The 24,017-nt window shown below is 34.9% G+C and overlaps 1 protein-coding gene across 3 annotated transcripts in view; it reads right to left on the bottom strand.

Moving 5' to 3' along the window:
- Positions 1 to 24,017, bottom strand: part of ADGRB3 (adhesion G protein-coupled receptor B3) — a 923,661-nt gene that overhangs the window by 439,094 nt on the left and 460,550 nt on the right. For all 3 annotated transcript variants that reach the window (XM_069070720.1, XM_069070722.1, XM_069070721.1), the window contains 2 exons: positions 18,019 to 18,087; positions 12,523 to 12,631 (listed from right to left, as the gene is read on the bottom strand). In XM_069070720.1, the coding sequence (XP_068926821.1) occupies positions 12,523 to 12,631; positions 18,019 to 18,087 (178 nt within the window). The remainder of the gene's footprint in view (positions 1 to 12,522; positions 12,632 to 18,018; positions 18,088 to 24,017) is intronic.

The raw sequence follows: 24,017 nt of genomic DNA, 5'->3' as shown, positions 1-24,017 counted from the left end.
AACAGAGAGACAGAGACAGAGAGACAGAGACAGAGAGACAGAGAGAGACAGAGAGACAGAGACAGAGACAGAGACAGAGAGACAGACAGAGAGAGAGAATGAATGACCTTTAATTTTAAGTACCATTAGGGTTCTGACTTACAGACTATTTAAGATAAATTTAGAATCTACTTCTTTGTCAATTGATTCTTTTGTCACAGAGTTTAGTCCAGAGATTCTGAAATTATTTTAGCAATATCAAGCACATTTTTGCTTCATATATATTGAAAGAACTCATACAGAAGGGCTTTAGAACATGGAATTCCATGTTCCATGTGGTATGGAAGTTTGTGGGAAACCTGCAAAAAAAATAGAATTATGTTTATTTTCACACCCCCCCCCAAAAAAAAATTGCCAACCACATAATTTCATCAGAGAGGCAATGTGGAAGAGTAGTCTTAGAGTCAAGAAAACCTGGGTTCAAGTTCTACTTCATCCATATTGGCTTTGTTGGCTACTCACAACCTCTCAATGCCCCTTACAAATCCCTATCTCTAAGTTATAGATGAATTGCTTATCTGCATTAGTATAAGGAGTTTACATACTGGGAGTTCCTCACAATTTAGTTCCTAATAAAAATATTATTCCCAACAAAAGAATAATATTTTCACCCAATATTTTGGAGTAAAATATATAGCTCACATTTAAATTTTGCTTTTACTTCAAGGAACATCAGATTTCAAAAAAAAATACATTGTTGGAAATACTATTTTAGATGAAAGGAGGATAAATTTTGAAATTACTTCTAGCTTTAACATTTTACCACTCTCTAATATCCAATATTCTAACTATGAATCATTCGCTCTTTACCTGAAATTACTGGATGTTTGAAACATTTTTTAGGGAGAAAGCAATATCCATCTTTCTGGAGTATAAATTTGTACTCTAGAACAAGGTAGACTTTCGATTCTACAAATACAGAAAATACTGGCTGTTTAAACATGTTCCAAAGGTCAATACTGGGGATTTGTTAGTTTGTATTTCAGTTTCCATCTGAGTCTTGGAAGTTCAGGAGACCCAAATTCAAATTCTAGCTCAGAAGCTTAGTTATATGACAATGGGCTGATTGCTTTATTTTCTGAGTTTCAGTTTCTTCATTTGTAAAAAGTAGATAACAGTACCTGTGGTACCTGCTTCCCAGTCTTGTTGCAAGGATCAAAAGAAATTATGCATCTAAGTTACTTTTTAAAAGGTCCAGCCTGATGTGATGGAAAGAGTGCTTGATTGGGACTCAAGACACTTGGGTTCAAATCCTCCCTTTTGTTGTTTATTATCTGAATGTCCAATGGGACCAATTGCTCAACTGCTATGAGCCTCTGTTTTCTCATCTGTAAAACAGGAAAAATACCTGAGTATTATAATAACCTCACAGTCTGAAAATGAAGAGCTAAGATAAGATAAGGTGTGCAAAGCACTTTTTGAACCTTAAAAAGTTCATGGTTAGTGTCCTACTGTCATTTATTTAGAACTGGATCAGAAACTTTAATTCTATTATCATATAGATGAGGGAACTGAAATTCAGAAGGCACAGAGAAAGGAGATTATAAAACCAGGATAAGAACCTGGATCCTTATTCCAAAGAAATTTATCACTCTTTCTACTCTACCAGGCTGCTTCATTACACATTGATCTATCCTCATCTGTAAAATAAAGGGGTGCTATTAGATAGTGTCTAAAGTCTCTCCAGCTCTAAAGATTCTGTCACTCCAATAAATTCAAATAATTTACAATCAAGGTTCAAAAAACAAAACAAAATCTTATCTGATGCACATTTTTAATTGCTGATGAAATATGACTTCTCTTTATGCAACTATCTATATATATATATTTATCAAATTTTAAAATAGATGTAATTATCATTCATCTTTTTTTCTGTGGAGATTACTTTTCTCTATGCATTATGCTTTATTCTAACAGAATAAAAGTTATGGAGAGGACATCAGATTTCAGGAATTGTAATTATTATTCTTTGATATAGCTGCCAAATACTACAAGTCATTCTTCTCAAGTTTAGATTTGAAACTTTTTCCCCCCAATTTGCTTTGAAAATTGCATTTGAAGCATTTTCTGGGAAGGGTAGGGATTGAACCTTTGATTCCATTGGCATAGGGAGGTTACTGTTAGTAGAGCTTGGACCCAGTTCTTATTTCTGGGGCCAATTTTCTATCCACTATATCCTGCTATCTCTCATAATACTGTTCTCAGAAGGAACATCATGAAACACTGAATGCTACACATCTATCTGTCTTTATTCATCCCCTCTCTGATTGCTATAACTAAACTGTTCTTTTAAATCAACATATTATGTGACTATGCATATGTACATGTAAAATTCACTTACCCAACCCAAGTTCACAACTCCAGTGTTATAATATTTCTGTAACTTTTGTACTTAGTTTTCAAGACCTTGCATACACATAAATGTCCAATGCTTTTTCTCATGTGAATTTCTTTTTCTTTTAATTTATTCATTTTTAGTTCTCAACATTCACTTCCACAGGTTTTAAATTTTTTCCTCCTCCTGTAAAGCCATGCACAGAAGCTTTCCAGAATAATGCTACTGTGAACAGCTTTTAAGGTTCTGATTACACACTATAGTGAACAGTCTATTTATTCCATAACAAAGCAAAGCAAAACTTTCACAGCAAATCAAGGTACAGCATTCACAATATTACAACTTCTCAATGTACAATTGTCAAAGTCTTCCACTCATGGGGCAAAGTGTCATAGAAAATCACAATATAATAAGATCACAATATAGTCTCAAAGTACAATAGTGAAAGTCTTCCATTCATGGGGTAAAGTCTTCCACATATAGGGTACTCTTAAGTTAACTCAATCAGTTACTTTTTCAGTAAAGTCTCCCACTCATGGGGAAAAATTTTGATTAACTCAGTCACTTATTCAGCAATCAATTATTAACTATCATACACAAATCCTCCACCCCTAGGTCACTAGTAAACTACCATTTCATCATTACTCAGTATCCAGGGAGAGGTCTTTTCATCTTGACTTGGGGACCGCTCTCAGATTCCCTGGATCCCCTTCCATGGTCCCGGATTCTACCTGGATTCACCAGGCTGTCACCTGGGTTTGATGGCAGACAGCTCCCAGGTCCTTGTCCAGCTCTCTGGGTAGATCCTGCTCCACACTGAAGTTCTCAGGGTCTGGTCCATGTCAGATCCTTCACAATTTCTGCTCCAGGGAATTCGAGGCTCAACCAAGCCACAAACAAACAGTCTCAGAATCCCAGTCATGCTTCCTCAGTCACCTGGGCTCAGGGCTCAGAGCTCCTGTTCAGAAGAAGCTCCACCAGGACAAGTTCTCAGGAAATTCTGGCTCAGTTCTTCATTCTCTCTTCTGTAGCTGTTCTGCCACCAGATGCTGGCTGGTCCCAAGAAATTCTGACTGTGCCTCTCTGGGGCTTTCCTTATATACACATTATTAGCTACTTCCTGTTTCAGCCAACCCCTTCCTGCTATGTCAGCAACAGGAGACAGGAGTCCATACCTTCTGTTTGCCCAACAGAGGCTTGATCAATTACTAAGTGCTAAGTATTTTCTACTTTTGCCAATACAAAGGGATCTTCAAATTCAAATTACATTACCTCCTACATTACACACCTCTCTCCCCCCTCTTTCCCCAAGACAGCTTGCAATATGATATAGCTCTATACATATATTCCTATTAAACACATTTTCACATTAGTCATGTTGTATAGAAGAATTACAAAGAATGGGAGATCTCATGTGCATTCTAAAAATCGTATTCTACCTTTTCAGTCTAAAACAGATAGACCACAATATTTTTTAAGACCATCTTTCTTCTATATTTTATAACTTTATATCCTATGTCCTATAATATTAAGCAAATTTTTTCACATCCCCCCATTACTCTATATAATATTTCCAGGAGATGATTGCAATTCTTTGCTTTCCCTATTCCATAGTATATCTGCACAATATTCAGCTGAAATAAATTAGATGCTTAAGGCTATTGAGGTGATTTTTATTTTTTCCTAGAAATTAGAAAAGTTAAAAAAAAAACCTTTCAGCTTCATGCATATTTAGATGTATAAATCTAAATATAATTAGACAGCAAATGATTTTCTTTGCCATCTTGTTCTTTCCTCTGTATAATAGATAGGTTTAAAGTCTAGCTTGAAATAATTGTAGCATGTGATTCTTTCTCACCTGACAAAGACATTTTTTTTATCTCACATTCAACAAGGAGACTAATAAATTGAGGTATTACTCATTGAGATCTGTCTCCCATAGTCAAATTTTTAAAATAATTTTTATAGGAAGAGACAGGATATTCTAATTAATTTTAGTAATTTATCAAATATGATGTCAATAATAATTAAAATAATAGCTGATATTTACATGATGGTTCAAAATTCACAAAGAATTTTACAGATGACATCACTTTTGAATAGCGTAACTCAAGTAATACAATTATAAGTATAAGAATGCCCATCTCATAACAAGGGAAATTGAACCTCAGGGAAATTAAGTGACTTTCCCAAGGTCACACAGCTAGTAAGTGTGAGTCATGACTCAAACCCAGTTTTTATTCCAGATTTATTGCTCTTTTCACTATATCACTGCCTTAGCCAAAAGTAATTGTTTGGGGAGGATACTAGGGATGGTGTTATGATTGTTATTGTCAAGGGTTTGAAAAAGTATTATGGAGAAGAGGGGTTCAGTTTTGAAGAATTATGATGAATGATAAAAGTTGTAGAGGGAATACATTGTGACATACCCATAACAATTTTGACATATCACAGGTCAGCATAAGAAATTATTGTAAATGAGAATTTGGGGAGAGTTTTATGGAAGCTATAGTATTTTTACTTAACATTGGTCTACATATAGCTTATGTCCAAATACCTAACCCCAGTTTTACAATAAGGTACTATAAACATCCCATAAAAGAAAAAGAAAAAAAATCAGATTTCTCTAGGGTGAAGGCAGGGCCAAAACTTTTACACATATTTTCCAGATTGTAGGTGAAACAATTCCCAGCAAATAAACTCTTCAAATGTGGGATGAATTACTTATCACTGAAAATTGTCACATAGAAGTTGGATGACCAAAGCCAGCAGATGCTTGTTCATACATAGGTTGGACTATCATAGAGTCATACAATTTGAGACATAGAAAGTATCTCAATGGCCATCAGGTTTAACTTACACGTGAAAATAATTTCTATTATAACATATCCAACATGTCATCCAGCCTCTGTTTGAAGAATTCTAAGGAAAGGAAACCTATCACCTTCCAAATTCCACAATCTCACTTTTGAAGTTTTATTTGTTAAAAAGGATTCTTGTGTGTGTGTGTGAGGGAGTGGGGGGTGCTGTTAAACACCCCTCCTCACCATCACGAAGCCCAACCTGGCCTCTTTGCAACTTCTAACCCTTGCTTCCCTATATAACCAAATATATCATGTCCAAGCTGTCCTGCTCATGACTGTTTTCAAGACAGCTTTCTTGTTGCCTCTAAAAATGCTCATGTGCTTCCACCAATCGTCACGTGATATTGACTCAAGGCCCTTTACCATCTTAGTTGTCTTCCTCAAAATAATCTCCAGTTTATAAATGTTCTTAAAATATTGCTTCTTTTGCTCTTCTGAGGGTTAGGAATTCATATTCATTAGTTAGAATTGTGTGTAAATTAAGGGTAAATGGCTATTGAGTAGAAGCATTTAGAAGTTCTTCTCAGGGTAAAGAACATAGGTTTCTTTAATTCTTTACATCTTTTATGATCACTCAAGTTCTCTTTTTCTTATTTCCATACTCTTCAACATGTTTTAGATATTTTAAATTGTAGATAAGTACCTTCAAATGAATTAAGTGAATTCTTAATCAAAATTAATGCTCTTTAAGAGATTCTTCAGTTATACAATCAGAGAAAAACAGATATTAAAAATTATATTAGCAGGGGCAGCCAGGTGGCTCAGCGAGTAAGAGCATTGCCTCCAGTGTTGGGATGACCTGGGGATCAAATTCGGGCTCAGATACTTAGCACCACACCCAGAAATAACTGGCTGTGTAACCTTGAGCAAGTTACTTAACTCTGATTGCTTAAAAAATATATTAGCTCAATATATACCCTGCTATACATCAGGAAAGAAGTAATGTCAGGTAATAGTTATTTACTATTCCCAGCTAGATGCCAAAAATATGAAAACAAAAGTGAGACCCTCCCTTCCTTCAAGTAGCTTATATTGTATTGGATTTTTCAACCAGAAATATTTCATTTTCTCTGTACAAATAGTAGCCTATTTACACTGAAACTCAAATATCTTTTATATAACTTTTCTCTCTATCATCATCCTCATAATAAAATCTATAGGTGGGTAAGAAATTACCTTAATCTTAAAAAGCAACAATTTTTATGAAAATCTAGGATACTAGTGGGCACTTGAATAGTCTGGTTATGATGACAATGATACTTATTTGAGGTAGATAACTCAACCTGGGTTGGAGAGCTCTGAAAATTGGGAGGTACAATATGATTTTCACAATTCATTTCAGCTGAATTCCATTCCCTCCCTCCCCCATTACTCACTAGCCAAGTTGCCCCCTGGCCTGAGCAAATTGGCTCTAGACTAATTATCTAATTTATGTTGAATATACTGCACCTTCATCTAGTCAAATGACTGCAGGAATTTCAAATGACCATTCCAGGAAGAGTGGGATTCAGTTACTGTGATGAATATGAGCATATCATCCAAAAACATATCCCCCAAATATATTTCAGTAACATAACTTGAAATGAGGCCAACTTTATATTGCAGAAACTATAAGTAATACACATTGGGACTCAGTAATGAGAGTAAAGTGGATATTATAGATAAATAATGCCCATGAAAAATGAAAATACTTCTTACTTATTGATTCCCCCATGTATAATTTTTGATTTGTGTGCTTTTTAAAAAGAAGTCTCAACTATATATAAGGCCTATACTTTAAATCTATGGGGGAGAACATTTTTCTCTCAACTCAAGTACAACGGATTCATGGGGAGAGGGCAGGGAAAAGAGATTGAGGACCAACATAAAGAAAACCAATTAATCTGAGGAGGGATAGCTATTTTTTTTTACTTATTTCTTTGCTTTTGGAGAATTAATTAATAAATTTTGTTTTAGTTTCTTTGATTTCTATTGAAGTTAAGAAAGAAGAAATACTTAGGTAAAAGGATCAAGTGTTATTTCATATCATGAACTCCTTTGATGGTTTGCTGAAGCATATAGACACCTCAGAATAATTTCTCTCAAAAATAAAGGTATAATTGAAGAAAATGCTGAATTTCAGATAGAGATTGGTAAAAACAAAGACATAATTTTTCCCCATCCAAGTTCACAAACCCTTTGAAATCTATTTGCATATACCTTGGAACTCTTGATCTAGAGGGAAAAAGGGAGGCAGAAATATTGAGAAAAGTTGATAGTCAAAAAAGAAAAAAATGAAATTAAGAGGAAAATAATAACACTGTTCACCCCTTAACTAATTTCATTGTCCAAAAAAGTTCAAGGTTCTACTGCCCTTATCTTAGTCCATATTTTTCTCCTTTAATACAAAGTTAATCAAAATGCTTCTTTCCAGTCTTCCTGTATGTCAAAACCTATTTATATCCTCAAAACCCTGTCTCCATAGAAATTCTAGTCAATTATTATCAAGTGATCTCAATGATGCTGCAGCTGACTTCTTTTCCTTGACTTGAATTAAAACCAGTCAGGTTCCTTGTAGCGCCTCATAAGATGCTCCTCAAGGTTGTTTTGTTTTGTTTTGTTTTTCTGGAATACTAATTAGCATTAGCTAACTAATTTTCTATTTTGTACTTGACAGACAACATTTTATATAGTACAATATTCTACTTACTTATATGGGTTTTTTGAGTTTTGAAAGATGCCTTTTCCTCTTGAAATTTGTACTTTGTGTTTGCCATCAATAATAGAAGTTTATTTCCCTTGCCATGACTTTTTTGTCATTAGTATGTATTTTTGGAGGAGGAGTATTTAATAAGGCATTTAAAAATAGTTTTCAGGCTTTCAGAACCTTTCTTTTTTTTTTTTATCAATTTTTTAGTTTTCACCTTGCCAGAATCTATTTCAGAGTCCTCAATCAACAAAATGGCTTTATTTTATGATCTATATAATCTTTTTTTTTCTTTTTCTCAAAGAAACATTGGATTTGAGTGTTATATGATCACTACTTCATAATGACTCACACAAGGAAAAAAATTCTCTATGAATAGGAACTTTCTGCTGTAGAATCTTTGGATACTTCTAGTTAAGCCACTTAAAGCTATGCCACAAGTTCACAAGTGTAAGGCTTAACTGAACTTCATTGCATTAGAAAACTTAATATGGATTCATGAAATTAATTTGAGGGATTAACTTGTCCCAGTGACAAGAACCACCTTCTAATCCCCTATTCAATTTTTATAACTTATTACCAGATAGAGTACAGGGCCTGCATTCAGAAAGACGTAGGCTCAAATCTGGTCTTAGACACTTACTAGCTCTGTGACCCTAGGGTAGTAACTTAACCCTGTTTCCCTCAGTTTCTTCATGTGTAAAATGAGTTAGAGAAGGAAATGTCAAACCACTCCAATATCCTTCCCAAGAAAAATCACAAATGACATCAAAAAAAGTTGGACACAACTGAAAATGATTGAGCAATAATAACAAATAAAGATTACTTTAAAGACTGCTCAAAAATCAAATGCATGCAGACACAAGAATAATATATTAAAGCAACTTCAAAGTTTAAATATAACAAAAACTAGAGGAATGATTATTGATATCTAAGTTATCTTAAATTAGTGCTTTAGGTCTATGAAAACCAAAGTATCAAGAACCTTTGAAGTTTATATTATGAAACCTGAATTTTTAAACCAAAAATTCTTTATATTATTCTTTTTAGTAGCCAGATTTCTCTTTATGTAAAATTATACAAATTTCTTTACTACCATTCAGTTATAACCCTATTTTCTACCTGTAGAAGTAATTTTTATGTTGGGAAATGTTATCAGTATATGCTAAAGCTAAGAAAACATATTAAATAAGGAAGCAGACAACATAATAAGAAAATTACTGACCAAATGCACCTAGAGGAGATCTGTGCATTTTTTAAATGTAAAAATAAAAGCATTGATGGGACAATTCGTAAGGTATATGAAGATGGGAGAAATGGCAAAGTTGCAGAAAATATCTTGGATCTTATAAATATCAAAAAAAGATATCTAAGATTGGGGCGGCCAGGTAGCACAGTGAGTAAGAGCACCAGTCCCAGAGTTGGGATGAACTGGGATCAAATCTAAGCTCAGACACTTAGCACCCACCCAGAAACACCTGGCTGTGTAACCTTGAGCAAGTTACTTAACCCCAACTGCTTAGGGGTGACCAGGTGGTACAGTGAGTAAGAGCACTGGCCCCAGAGTAGGGATGACCTGGGATCAAATGCGGACTCAGATACTTAGTACCACACCCAGAAATAACTGGCCGTGTAAACTTGAGCAAGTTACTTAACCCCAATTACTTAAAAAAAAGATATCTAAGATCTCCATGTCCTTTTTCTGAGTTACATAAAAATTTTATGAGAATAATGTGCATGTCCCAAAGGAATTATTAATTAAGATATTAGTAGGAAACAGGCAATATTTTTTTAATTGCACAATTGAATTCAACATTCGTCTATGATTATCTTTTGAACAACACACAATCTGGTAAAGTGATTTCCTGCACACACACACACACACACACACACACACACACACACACACACACAAAGTTTACAATATTCCAGAGAGCTTAATGGAGAAAATCTTATTTGATCATCTTTTGATGTTTATTATCCTATAAGATATAAATATAGGGATATATATGTTTTGTGTTCAACACTGTCATGGAGGAGATCTAGCACAGAGATTAAGTTAAAAGGCAAGGAGAGGTCATTCTGATGTTCCTATTTGGTATAACAATATTTCTATTAATCCTTAGAACACTGTTGAGTTTTGTGAATAAGGTTCATAATCACATAGAAAAATTTGTACTAACTATACACATAAGAAAAATCAAGAGGATAAAGAATGACTATTGTCTAGTCTAGACTCTAGACTATACTATAGTTAGTTACATAATACACATAGCTCATTCATTAAAATACACCTCCGAAATACATTGCAAGTGGAGAGTGAATTGGTGGAGGAGATTAGTTTAGAGTATGAGAAATTTCAAAAGTCCTATACTGACTATAAATTTCTTGCTGAAACAAAAGCCAGACTTTTTAGTATCAATAAATAATCTATCAGTGTGACAGTAAGTCATGAAATAATATAGTCTCTGAAGAACTAAAATTAAGTGATATTCAGAATACAATGGAGAGTAAACTATGGAACAAATAAAGAACTATTAAGGAGAACCAGACAAAAAGTATGTCACTAAAAGAATTTAAGTAAAAAAAAATATGCATTGCTCAATGGCCAGAAAGAGGAATAACTAATAGCCAACGTTTGCAGTTATCTGGCATCCTTCTTTAGAGAAAGTGAGGAGGAAGGTTTTAGTATGTTGGGTAAACCCTCAATGAAGTTTTTTGGGGATATAGATGAGGGGAATCCTTCATGGGCAGGTGTGGATGGGGCACAATGTTCATTTCTGAACAGAATATCCACACCGATGAGATCATAGAACCATTTGAGTAATAGGAGAAAGCTGATGGAAGCTAAAAATTGGAAGTTAAGTGACCTTACTTACCATTCCATTCAGCTGAATTCAACATTTAATAAGTGGCTACCATGTACAAGGTACAGAAATAAATGATACTCACTCTTCTATGTTTTAGGAGTGGGAGTAATGCACCCCCATAAGCAATAGGAATGAGTGGATAAGGTTAATAGTTCTCAGCTATTGGGGAGTGTGACTGATGTATAGTCTTGCATAAATGGTCCAGGAAATACTTTAGAAATGTGTCTTGATAATGTTACTTAATTGTTTTAATTCTATATTAACTTGGCTAATTATTGACTATGAATGATTATGGTTGCTTTCGAATCCTAGATTAACTAACAAGGGTTACTGAATAATAATATTAGTGCAAATACTTTTTCCTACTCCATACCAATCCTCAGTTAATAGCTTCTTTTTTCCATATAATAATCTGCACACACACACACACACACAATTTTTGCATGTGGCTGAAGAGAAAACCTGCTTTAGTTAAAGACATGACTTGAAATTGGTACACTTATAATTCTCCAGATATGACTACATATTTGTTTTAGAGTCCTCATTAACTATATAAAAACATAAACAAACTAGTAGATTCTAGTAACTTAGGCTTTACAACTGGTAAATTATTCTATGCATAGTCATAGATATGTCATAGAAGAAAGGTAAAAGGAACATAAAAATGAAATTACTATACTCCTAACTCAGTATGTATAGCATTTAAGAAAATTATTTGTCCTTGTTGGTTCTAACACTGGGAATAGAAGGTACATTTTGGTTATTATAACTATCAGTTGACTCTTGATGTAATTATGGTGCTATAAAAAATATCTGTGTGGCTATATGATGTAACTGAACTCAACTGGAAAATATATAATATTAAGAACAACTCTCTATGAGAAAAAATATGTTCTGAATTTTATAGGTTTTTATACTGTACTACTCTTTGAATAAATGCATAGCTAGTTTGGAGGATCTGAGGGATCCATAGAGTCTTGGAAAATGAGGTCATGAAAACCTCCATGACTGCAGTAATACTGGAGACATTAAGTAAATAACTGAAAAAAATTATTTGATATATACAGAATCAACACTTGAAGAAGATAATTGAAACCAAATAATTGACTTTATAGTAACATTGTTAAGGAAGACTATGAAGACTTGCCCAATATACTGTATAGATACACTGAAATCAAATTAGATAATAATAGACAGGAGCCCCAGAACACACATGCCATACCTATGGATAATATACACATGTGAACATACATATATGTGTGCCTCTTCAGTGATATATGTGTATGTGTAAATATACATATATGTGTATGTTTGTATGTGGCAATAGGAAGCACTTGTTAATAACTAGGTACATATATACATATATGTATATTATATATGCTATATATAAAATCTTTACATAATCCTTAAGAAATCTACTTATTTTATCTCCCTTTAAAAATAAACAGGATTGTAGTATATTAGGTATTTATAGATACATATGTATACATATGTCTACAACCTACATAAATACATATAATCAATATGTAATATGAGTTATATTCACTGCATATATATTGAAGATAAAGCACAGATACAAACTAGCTGTGGCATATGTACTGAAATATTCTTGAGTATATAGACCTATGTAAATTGCACACATTATGCATGACAATGTGTAGAGTGCATACTTGCAATTTGTGATTTTCAGTAAAAATGAGTTTGACAAAATATATTCCTATTTCTTACCTACATTTCCAGTCATTAGGTATGAATTCTGAAAGTCCATCATCCCCATTCCAACAATGTGTATAAAATCTTCAATCACCTGCATTAATTCTATGGAGCCTGGGTAGATCTACAGAAACAATAAAAAAAAACAAACATGTCTCCTACAAGTCTAAAAGCATCAAGGACAATTTTCCATTCTGTTTTAAGAAGGTCATGAAATATGCAAAAAGCTGTTTGGTATTAGGGAAGTTTGTGAACCAATGGCTTCAAGCTATTAGCAGGAAAGATGCCAGCATTATCACAGTAAGAAGAACTTTATAGCAGTGTGTAGCAATGATTAATTGTCCATGATTTTAAAAAAAGGCAACACATTTAAGGACTGTCAACTCAGAAACAAACAAACAAAAATAGCTTTTGGTGGATTTCTGATTATTGCAATTGCTTAAACAAAACATTAGAGAAAAATAACTCTGGGTCTTTAACTTTTAATTTTAGTAAGTCATGCTTGCTTGCAGGTAGGGGTGGAGAACAAAAGGAAAGGAGGACATCCATTTCCAAAAATAAAGCAATTATAATATAGTAAGTCTGGAATTCACCTTTACCTTCCCAAATTTGTATAACAAAATGATCTTGTTTTTTTTCCCCTATAAGTGGCCTGATGCCAGCAAAAGTAGAATCTTAGCAGAAAATAAGGGGGAAAGCTACATGTCACAGTAAAGAGAGTACTAGACTTAGAGCCAAGAAGACCTGAATCAACATCCAGTCTCAGACACTTAGTAGTTTTGTGACCTTGGGCAAGTCATTTATCCTCTGTCTGCCTCAGTTTACTCACTTCTAAAATAGGGATATAGCACCTACTTCCAGTGTTTGTTGCTAAAATAAAATTTAATAATATTTTTAAAACACTTTGCAAACTTTAAAATGATATGTAAAATGCTAGTTGCTTGTTATTGTTGCTATTATCATCATTATTATTATTATTGTTATTGCTAACTTTTAGCATGCATGGCTAATAAAGTAGTGAAAATTATATTCTTAAGGGTCACTGCTTTTATCTGATTGCATGTAGATTAATAAATTATATGGAGAAAACATGTTTGAAATTAGTTATTTTGGATTGGTTATTCTTCACCAAGAGACAGAATGGGATAATGCATAGAGAACTGATTTCAGAGCTTAGGAACACCTTGGTTTAAGGCCCAACTCTGACACATATTGGCTGTATAACCCTTGGCAACTTACAACCTCTTAGTGCTCTAAGCAAATCTTCAAAACTATGTATTAAAGAGAATATGCTGACCTGCATTGGTTAAGAAACTTCTTCATTTAGAAACTCCATATACCAATGAAATAACCAATTTAGCACCTTTCCCTGTCCTTACTCTTCTCCACTTCCAGCTTCTGACTCTCTAAAATAAGTGATTTATTTACAGATTGGATTATATGGATTTGCAAAACCATATAGAAAGTTATGAGAGATATTACCAGTGGCAAAGAACACAATATTGATAGCAAGGAATTGGGGTAGGATTAGACCTTGGGCTCAGTAGACAGTAGGCACTCTATTTGTGTAGATTTGGAGGATTTTTTTTTTTTTACCTAATCACATTAGCCTCAAAAACTGCCACCAATTTTATGTCTGGAAAATATCACCATGAATATCACTCAATATTATTTATTGCCATAACCAATCCTTCTACAGATAAATACATTTTCTGACTGACTTGAACATATGGCATATAAGGACATAAATGAATTAATTGGGGCACTGCCAAAGGGACTTATGATGCCAACAGTCCATAAAAGAACACTATCTAAAGCATGACCTTCTCTCATAATAGTGTAGTATGTTTTTAGGTCAGTAATAGAATTTTGGTGTCGGATGGATCCTTGGAGAATACCTAACCTCTAACCTCTTTATTTTCTGTATTAGAAAATGGAAGCTGAGGGAATAAGTGGCTTATTAAGATAAAACTACTAAGTGATAGCATAATTGAGGCAAGAATTCAGTTCTTTTTACTTCTAGGATTGAAAACAAAGGCTTGTCCTTTCTCATTCTCAAAAAGACATTAATTCCTTGCAAATAATGCTAATTTCTAGACACACACACACACATACCATTTTGTATATATGCAGGGGAAGTAGTAGATATACATGAGAGAGCTGAATTGTCAGCTCTCTCTGCTTTGTATCTGCTGCTCTGTCTGTTTAAACTAGGACCAAGCTATCTCTCCCAGGATAAACTCATCACTTCAGATCTCACCACCACTGAATCAAACCTCCTCTCCTCTCTGATTGGAGGGCTGAGCAGCAAACTCTCCCCTATGCCTTCCTTTATAGAGGGCAATAAAAGGACTCATTCCACTTTGAATCTGCTACTCTGCCTGGTTTCAATTCCATAAAACACCCTCTGATGTTCCTTCCCCCCCCCATTATCTGCTTTTTTGTGTCCTTTTGTATGTTGTCTCCTTAAGATGGTAAACTCCTTGAGGCCAGGGACAATCTTATTTTTTTTAATTGCATCCCCAGTGCTTATCATAGAGCCTGGAACATAGTAGGCACTTAATAAATGTTTATTGGATTGGATTAGAGAATGAATCTCATAGTCAGGAAGACCAGTTTCATCTTAGATGAACACTGACTACTTGACCCTGGATAAATCACTTAATCTCTCAGTGTTCCAAGCAACTCTAGATTCAAAACTGCAGAAAAGTTGTTTAGCAGGAGAAATTTCCTCACTAGAAATTCCATAATAAGCATGTCATCATATATAGTATTTTATGTAGTAGAGTTTTTCAAATGCAGTCTGTGGTTTAAGATGTAGCTTTATTTTTTTTAAAGCAGAATATCAATAATTCATCAACATAGAAAAACTTGGAGATGTCTTCTCACCAAGATCTTTAATTAGTCCTTTACACAACAAATCCGAGGGAAGGGGCAGGTTGGTTATGAATTTTCATATATAATATGTATCTTTTTAGCATAGTTGCAAAACATTTTTTTAACTATTTGGTAGTTTTATTTAAAAATAAAATTATACATTTTTTTTCTGGAAAGCAATAAACAAAGGTTATTTATTAGTCCAAATCAAAAGTAACCAAATTATGGATATAGGAATTTGAATCGACTACAAGAAATTCTGCCCCCATTTATCATTTGTTCACGTTGAGACTCTCATAGCAAATCACATAATCAGATGAATTGCTGCTTTGTTTTAAATAGTGTTATATATTTGTTCTAAATATTCCCATAATTAATGGTCTCTAGTGCCCTAAAAGAAGGATGTGCCTAGCCTATGTAGCTGTATTCTGAAGGATACTCAACCATTTACTTAGAGTGAATGAAGTTTTCCAGTGAAAGGATGCCAAACACAAATGCATAATTTAAACTAGTAGAAAGAAATAGAGATTCAGTATCTCAATAAAAGCAATATTTATTGACGTGGTACAAGTTGTTACATATAATTAAAATTCATGGAATTTGTACCTCTTAATGGTGGGCTATCATTAGAGATTTTAACAAAAGGGAAGTAATGGAGATCCATGTAACATGGATATTCAGGAACAGGGACTAAAAGTTGTATTGTAGGGTACTGACATATTAACTCTTTTTTTTTTCCTCCAAAATGGAGGAGTATAATTTAACTCCCCAGGACAAAGAAGTTTGTATCTTCTAGTATTGTGTTAGATGATGGCTTTCACAGAACATAGATGAGTAGTTTCCCACAGGGGCAGAGTAGAGTTATAAGATTACTTTTGAAAATGACCTCTATTCAGGTCTCATAAAAATTTAAAAAATTCATGAATCACAGCAGGAATCAAAAATTGTTTAGTCTCTCATTATTCTGGTGGTTAAGTCTTGATTTCCTTACCTAGCAACCACAGTGTCCATGAAAAAAAAGTTTAGATTGAAAAAAATAAACTGTAAGATTGTCAACCTTAATTTTTCATTAATGGTTTTAGAGGTTGAGATGAATGATTTTAGAGGTTTTGTTAATGGTATAGAGGAAGGATTCCTAGCATTTAACTAAATTTAATCATTCTTTAGGGCAATTCCTTTAAAAGATAAGTATGCAACTCCTTTAAATTTCATCTCTTTCATATATTTATTAGAAACTATTTTCCATGAAAACAGGATTTAGAAAAGTACTTCTGAAAATAAACTAAAATAATTATACATGATTTTAGAAGAGGGAACATAAACTATTATCTGAATATGAAGTCAATGGTGGAGGTATATCTCATAAAAAGCTCAGAAAATATTATTTGTAAGTTTGCATTATCAACTATTAATATTTAATAATAATGAGAAGAAATGGGTCCATTTAAGTTGTTTTTGTTTCTATGATATTTATTATTAATATAATTCTTCCCTTTGTAGGTCCTCACCCATATTTTACATGATGAAGAAAATGTATTTATATTTATATAGTTATTGACTTTTGGTGAAAATTTTACTGTAATGCTTTATGGAAGTGATCCTGATTTCGGTTTCTGAAAGGCTTAAAATCAGTGCAGTGCAATTGCTGATAGACCTGAAGTACATGACTAGCCATCAAATGAATATTTGTCATTCGAGGTCTAGTCTAGTGAAGTTCAGTGAGGATTTTCATCAGAAGGTTGCCCATGAGGGTGTAAATTTTGAGATATAGCAGTTCATGTGTCACCTACTAAAGGTGGGTAGGAGTTGAAGGTGGTAGTGTCCATCCCTACAAAATTGATATCAATGCTTTTAAAAGAAAATTATTGTTGATAATTAGATGAATGAGAGGCAGGGGAGAAAAATGCATTTAACAGAGACATATGAGGCCAATACTAAATTACTAAAAGTCAGAAGAAAAGGCAAAAAAATTCAAAAGCAAATGCTCTTGTTTGGACTCTTCACCTTTCAAATCTTAGCTAAGTGTAAAGTTTTGAAACCATATAGGTGATCTTCATTACATTATAGTTCAGTTGTAAATACCAAAGACAGGTAGTCAAAGTCACAGTATCCTGTTACTATATTTCTGACTTTAAAGTAACCAGCTTTTCTTTCTGTAAACATGAGGGGGATGGTGAAAGTGACCATGTAGCACAACGCTGTTAAGAATTCATCCCTAAAAGAGATAAATTACTGATATTGGGAAAATCTTTTCAGGACTCTAGAGTAGTCTTCAGTCCAAAGTGTGACATCAGTTCTGTTGAAAATCTGCATGGTTTCATCGGATCAAATCTGAAAGGGAGACTAGAGACTTTTAGTACAACTCATTGCTTTATTCATGGGGAAACTGGAGTCCAGAAAGGTTGAGAGATTTTTCTAAGATCACACAGCAGTGTAACTAGCCAAACTAGGATTTTGAACCTAAGGCCTCTTGTTCCCTGTCCAGTATTCTTTCCACTGAAGCTTGGTGTGCCTTCTTCTCTTCCATCTATTGTTTGCCACCTCTAATATCCCCAAAGTTAGTTAAATAATTAATTTCAAACTATTTTTACAACTCTAATTGGAAAATTATTTAAAGCATCCAATTCATCTTACCTGTTGTGCATCTTCCCATTTTTCCTTGTTTTCTTCATCTAGAAGGTTGCTAACTATTTGAAAGAAGTTCTGTAAATTAAAATGGATAAGCTATTAGCTATAAACAAGCATTCTTTCCTTAAACAATATTCATTTGAGTTGGTCCTATAGTGAAGTTCTGTCTAAACAATCTATAGTATATCAGGGGTGGGGAACACACAGCCTCAAAGCCACATGTGGCCCTCTAGGTCCTCAAATGCAGCTCTTTGAATATAAACTTCATACAACAAATTTCCTTAATAAAAGAATTTGTTCTGTAAAACTTGGACTAAGTCAAAAGGCTGTACCTAAGGTCCTAGAAGGCCACATGTGGCCTTAAAGCTACAAGTTGCACACTCCTATTAGATGATCTCTGAGGTTCCTTCTAAATCTAAAATTAGATGGTTTTTACATGCTTGACACATCTCAATACAGTTATACTTAAAAAGTATCCTGTCTTTGCAAATGTTTTATTTATGTTCTGTTATATCCTCTATATTGTTTTGTCATGAGTGCATAGTTATTTATTTTTATCCTTCACATGTAACAATTCTAATAACCCACTTTTGGTTAGATACACATTTTGTGTATTTTTTTTTCAGGAGTAGAAATTCCTTTGTAAGGAATAATTCATATTACCTCCATATCCCCTTATAACCAAAATAGTTGTATTCAAGGTTCAAAATTACTTTGTAAGTAATAACAATGATAGCATTTTATTAAGGTTAGCAAAGTGCAATTATGATTTCATTTTATCTTTATAACTCTGAGAGGTGGGAGCTATTATTATTCCAAGTTTACAGATGAGGAGGTGTTTTAATAACTTGATCAGGTTCACATATTTTTCTGAGAATGAATCTGAACTCAGGGCTTCCTGATTCCAGGCCCAACACTATCCACAGTGCCATGTAGATGCTTAAATAAATTCACCTAAATTTTTAAGTAAGAAAACCAAAGATGCAACATTTCCTTTGATGTTATAAAAATACTGCCTTTAATCAACCTGTCCTGTATACATTTCTTACCACTCCCATATTGCAAAGATTCCATTTGGAATTTTAATTCTAAGGCCCCTTTCAGCTTGAACATCCTATGATTCTTCAATGTATCAACAATTAAAAATTCTCTTTGTTCTTAAAGACTTCATGTTATAGGATGGAAATTTTTACTATACAGCATCCCTCTCCTCCCTGACACCTTTCTGCTGTTTCTCTCCAATTATTCCTGTAAAATTCCCTGGCGAAGGGCTGGCTGGCCACAAAACTACTTGAGATTTATAGTTCCTCCCTATTTGGGAAGAAAGGAAAATAACCCAGCCTTCTTGGTGGAGATTGGGGTAAGAGATTTTTGCTCATGGAGGTGAGAGTTTATAAACTCTCCAGGTGAGAGGGGTAAGGTGGTGGTCATCCCATAGCAATCAGAACCACGGGGGTTGCAGCTAGCATCTACCACAGCTATGGTTACCTTCTCTGGAACTGGGAGCAACTGGGAGTTCCTATGACTCTGTGTGTTTTTTATCATAGGTGCCCTCCACAATAGCTGGAGCTAACAGAGAAACATGTCAGCTCAAAGAGAAAAGAAGAAATATTCCTTATCCTGCCCCAGCCCTATTTCCTTTATTCCTGAATTAAATTTATTCTGTTAAAATTGCATCTTATAAGCACTGGTTGACCCTGTCCTCAAGTCACTTAGTGTCCCTTTGTGACATGAGGGTGAAATGGGAGCCACACAAGAAAGAGAGATCTTTACTAGGGAACGGCTGGGGGTAATGCCCCTATTACTAACTGCTCTACATTTTTCCTATTTTTCCCCTTCCTATTAGTCGCATTTCTCTCCGCATTATTTTCTCTATTTTCATCAGTTCCCCACTATCCTAGTCTTGGTCGCTGAACCAACATAGGAGCAATTAATAGGAACATCAAAGTTTTCTTTTTTGCTTAGCTTCATATTGCTAAGACATAATCCTGAAATCATTTGTTTTTCTTACTTAATAGTATTTTGAGTATCTACTGGTTTCCTCTTAATAATAACACACATTTACTTTAATTATTATTAATGTTCATGTTTTTCTATTCTGTTTAGTGAAATAGGGCTTGTAAATTGGTTATGAAAGAGGGACTTTCAGGGGCAGAGTCAAGATGGCGGAGTAGAAGCACGACCTTCCCGCGGCTCCGGTTTCCATCCTCCCCAATCCATGTAAAAAGGGGACTCTAAACAAACTTTGGAACTGCAGAACCCACAAAATGAAACAGAGAAGCTAACCTCCCACTGAGGACAGCCTGGCAGGCCGGCTGGCCTGACCAGCTGCGGCCAGAGGGACTCTAGATCAGCAGCAGCAGTGGCAGTTTCCAGATTTATCAACTCATAGATGCGAAGGACAAGGTGAGAGGCCAGTGCAGTCTGGACTTTGGGACCAGTAAGTGGGAGTGCATGGCTTTTACACCTGGGGCGAAAAGCCACTGAGACAGCAGCACAGCCAGCCAGCATCACATGACACCTTTCAGCTCCTGGCCTGCAGAGTGTACGGGGACCAAGCACCAGTCTGAGGGGTCATCACTCTTGCTTTAACCTGCTTGGATCTGGATTGCAGTTTAGGGTGGAGGTCCTGGGGTGTGTATCCAGCTTGCCAGATCCTGTGAGACCTCAGAGAGGGCACCCATCTAATATCTCAGGCAACTTAGAAAACCCCAGCATTTGGGACAAAAGCTCCCCTGTCTGGTGGCAGAGTCCTACTGTGGCAAAAAGCCCAAAAGTCAAGTAATTGAGTGGCAAAATGAGCAGGCAAAAGAAACAAAGCAGACAGAAGATTCCAACATTACACTCCTATTTTGGGGACAAGAAGGGGCAAGGCATGGAACAGGAGGAAAACAGTGAAGTCAGAACTCCTGCACCAAAAGCTTCAAAGGAAAATATGAGCTGGTTACAGGCCATAGAGGACCTTAAGAAGAAGATAAGAGAAGTGGAGGAAAAATTGGGAAGAGAAATGAGAACAAGGCAAGAAAATTATGAAATGAGAGTTAACAGCTTGACTGAGGAAAATAATACCTTAAAAAACAGACTGACTCAAATGGCAAAGGAGGCTCAAAAAGACAATAAGGAGAAGAATGCCTTAAAAAGCCGAATTTGCCAGATGGAAAAAGAATCTCAAAAGCTCAATGAGGAGAATCATTGCTTCAGAATTAGATTGGAGCAAATGGAAGCTAATGATTTTATGAGAAATCAAGATGCTGTTAAACAGATCCAAAAAAATGAAAGAATAGAAGGCAATGTGAGATATCTCATGAGAAAAACCACTTACCTGGAAAATAGATCCAGGAGAGAGAATTTAAAAATTATTGGACTACCTGAAAGCCATGACCAAAGTAGGAACCTAGAAATCATCCTACAAGAATTTCTCAAAGAAAACTGCCCTGATGTTTTAGAACTGGAGGGCAAAATAGAGGTTGAAAGAAGCCACCGATCACCTCCTGAAAAAGATCCCAAAAAGAACACTCCTAGGAATATTATAGCCAGCTTCCAGAATACCCAGATTAAGAAGAGAATATTACAAGCAGCCAGGAAGAAACAATTTGAATATTGTGGAAACACAATCAGGATAACCCAGGATCTGGCAGCTTCTACACTGAGGGATTGAAGGGCTTGGAATGTGATATTCCGGAGGTCAAGGAAGCTGGGATTAAAACCAAGAGTCACCTACCCAGCAAAACTGAGTATCATGTTTCAGGAGAAAATATGGTCATTCAGTGGAATAGAGGACTTTCAAGCATCCTTGCTGAAAAAAACCAGAGTTGAATAGAAAATTTGACATTCAGATACAAGAAGCAAGAGAAGCATGAGAAGGTAAACAGGGAAAAGAAATCATAAGGAACTTATCAAAGTTGAACTATTAACATTCCTACATGGAAAAACAATAATTCTAACTTATGAAACGTTTCTCAGTAGTTGAAGGTATTAGAAATATGTATATATATATATATATATATATATGGGGGTATATGGGCATATGAATACATAATGAATACATATGTGAATGTGGGTATATATGTTTATAGGTATACATAGATAGAGGGCACAGGACCAATTTAACAGGAAGGGATGATACTTAAAAGGTGAAATAAAGAGGTGAGAGTAATATAATGAGAGGAGGTGGGGAGAGACAGATTGGGGTAAACTATCTCATACAGAAGAGGCAATGGAAAATGGTTACAATGGAGGGGAAGAATAGGAAGGCAAAAGGGAGTGGGTCAACCTTATTCCCATTGAATCTGGCTTGAGGAGGGAGTGAAATACACACTAAATAGGGTATCTCACCCTCCAGGAGAATGGGGGGGGGAGGGAATTAGAAGGGGAATGATGGAAGAGAGGGCAGGCTGGGGGGGAGGGAAGTTGGAAGTACCCACTTTTGAAAAGGCATGGGATCAGGGTGGAGAGTGGGAGGGAGGGAGGGAAGTGTAGTCAGTCTTTTACAATATATCTACTATGTTGTTGTTTTGCATTAGCCTCACATGTACAACCTATACTGAACTGCTTGTCTTCACAGTGGGGGTGGGTGACGGTGAAGGAAGGGAATGAATCTGGAATTGAAAGTTTTAAAATCAAATATTCAAATATATATATGTACATATATAGTGTGTGTATCTATATATAATCTATATATATATATATATATATACTATTATTAATACCATCTTACATGTAATTGGGAAATAAGATATACAGGCACTGAGGCATAGAGATCCACTGGAAAAGTCGAAAGGGGTATGGGAGAAAATATGGGAGAGAGCAGATTGGAGGAGGGGATATCCTGTGGGACTGCTATTTTGGGGCGGTGGATAGGGGAAAAATGGGGAGAAAATTTTTAACTCAAAATCTGGCGGAAGCGAATGATGTAAATCAGAAGTTAATAAAGCATTTTTTTTAAGTAAAAAAAAAAAGAAAGGTAATTGAGACTAAATGACAGTCTCCTCAAAGGACAGAAAAATAAATGCATCCATCAAACAGAAAAAAAAAATAAAAAAAAATTCTGCCTCTGCCTCTACCTCACCATGGACAAGTTACTTAACATCTATGAATCTCAGTTTCATAATCTTTAAAATGGAGATGATAAATTCCTATAGTACTTCATGAGATGGTTGTAAAATTCTATGAAATAAAGTATATAAAACACCTTGACAACTAAAAAAAAAAAAGAAAGAGGGACTTTCATATATATAAATACAGAAATAAAATACTTAGTGGTTGGGTAGCCCAGTATATCAGCAATGCAATATATCATTGTAATATTTGGTCAAGATTGAAACTATGTCAGCACGTGTTTAGAAGGGGCATTTCTAGGAAGAAAGGAAGAGAGAGGCCAAGAGAGCTATGTAAGAATTTTAAGACTAAGACATATGGCTCCTCCTCTTTCAAGTGACATATATTTACTTTTTGTTTGATAAGAGAATGGCATACTATTCTTGGGCCCTTTCCTTCAAGCCCACCTTCTCTAACCAGCTTTTCAACATGTGGACAGAATCTGTATAGAATCATTGACTCTAATGGGCTTCAGTCCTGATATATAATACCAGGTCAGGCAGAGCTCCCTAGAAAAGATTATAAGATACATGTAATGGGGGCGGCCAGGTAGAACAGCGAGTAAGAGCACCGGCTCCAGTGTCGGGATGACCTGGGGATCAAATCCGGGCTCAGATACTTAGCACCACACCCAGAAATAACTGGCTGTGTAACAGTGAGCAAGTTACTTAACCCCGATTGCTAAAAAAAATAAATAAATAAAATAAAATACATGTAATGGTGTGATGGGATAGACAAAAACTTATAATCAAGTTAATTGATAGCCAAATAAATTATTCCTGTTTCTTGTCCATTTGGAATGAGATGAGAAGTTTTGAAGATGCTACAGAAAAATAGCAGAAGAAATTTTATTAAGTATTTTTTCAATCTCTTATCACCTCTAGTTCCCCAAAACAGACATTTTACTA

Source organism: Petaurus breviceps, unplaced genomic scaffold, assembly GCF_028583685.1.
Source record: "Petaurus breviceps papuanus isolate PSGF00001 unplaced genomic scaffold, PetGlider_PUasm1.0 90822, whole genome shotgun sequence".
Taxonomy (NCBI): domain Eukaryota; kingdom Metazoa; phylum Chordata; class Mammalia; order Diprotodontia; family Petauridae; genus Petaurus; species Petaurus breviceps.
Note: the sequence above shows the minus strand (reverse complement) of the source record. Positions and strands in the feature narration are given on the sequence as shown.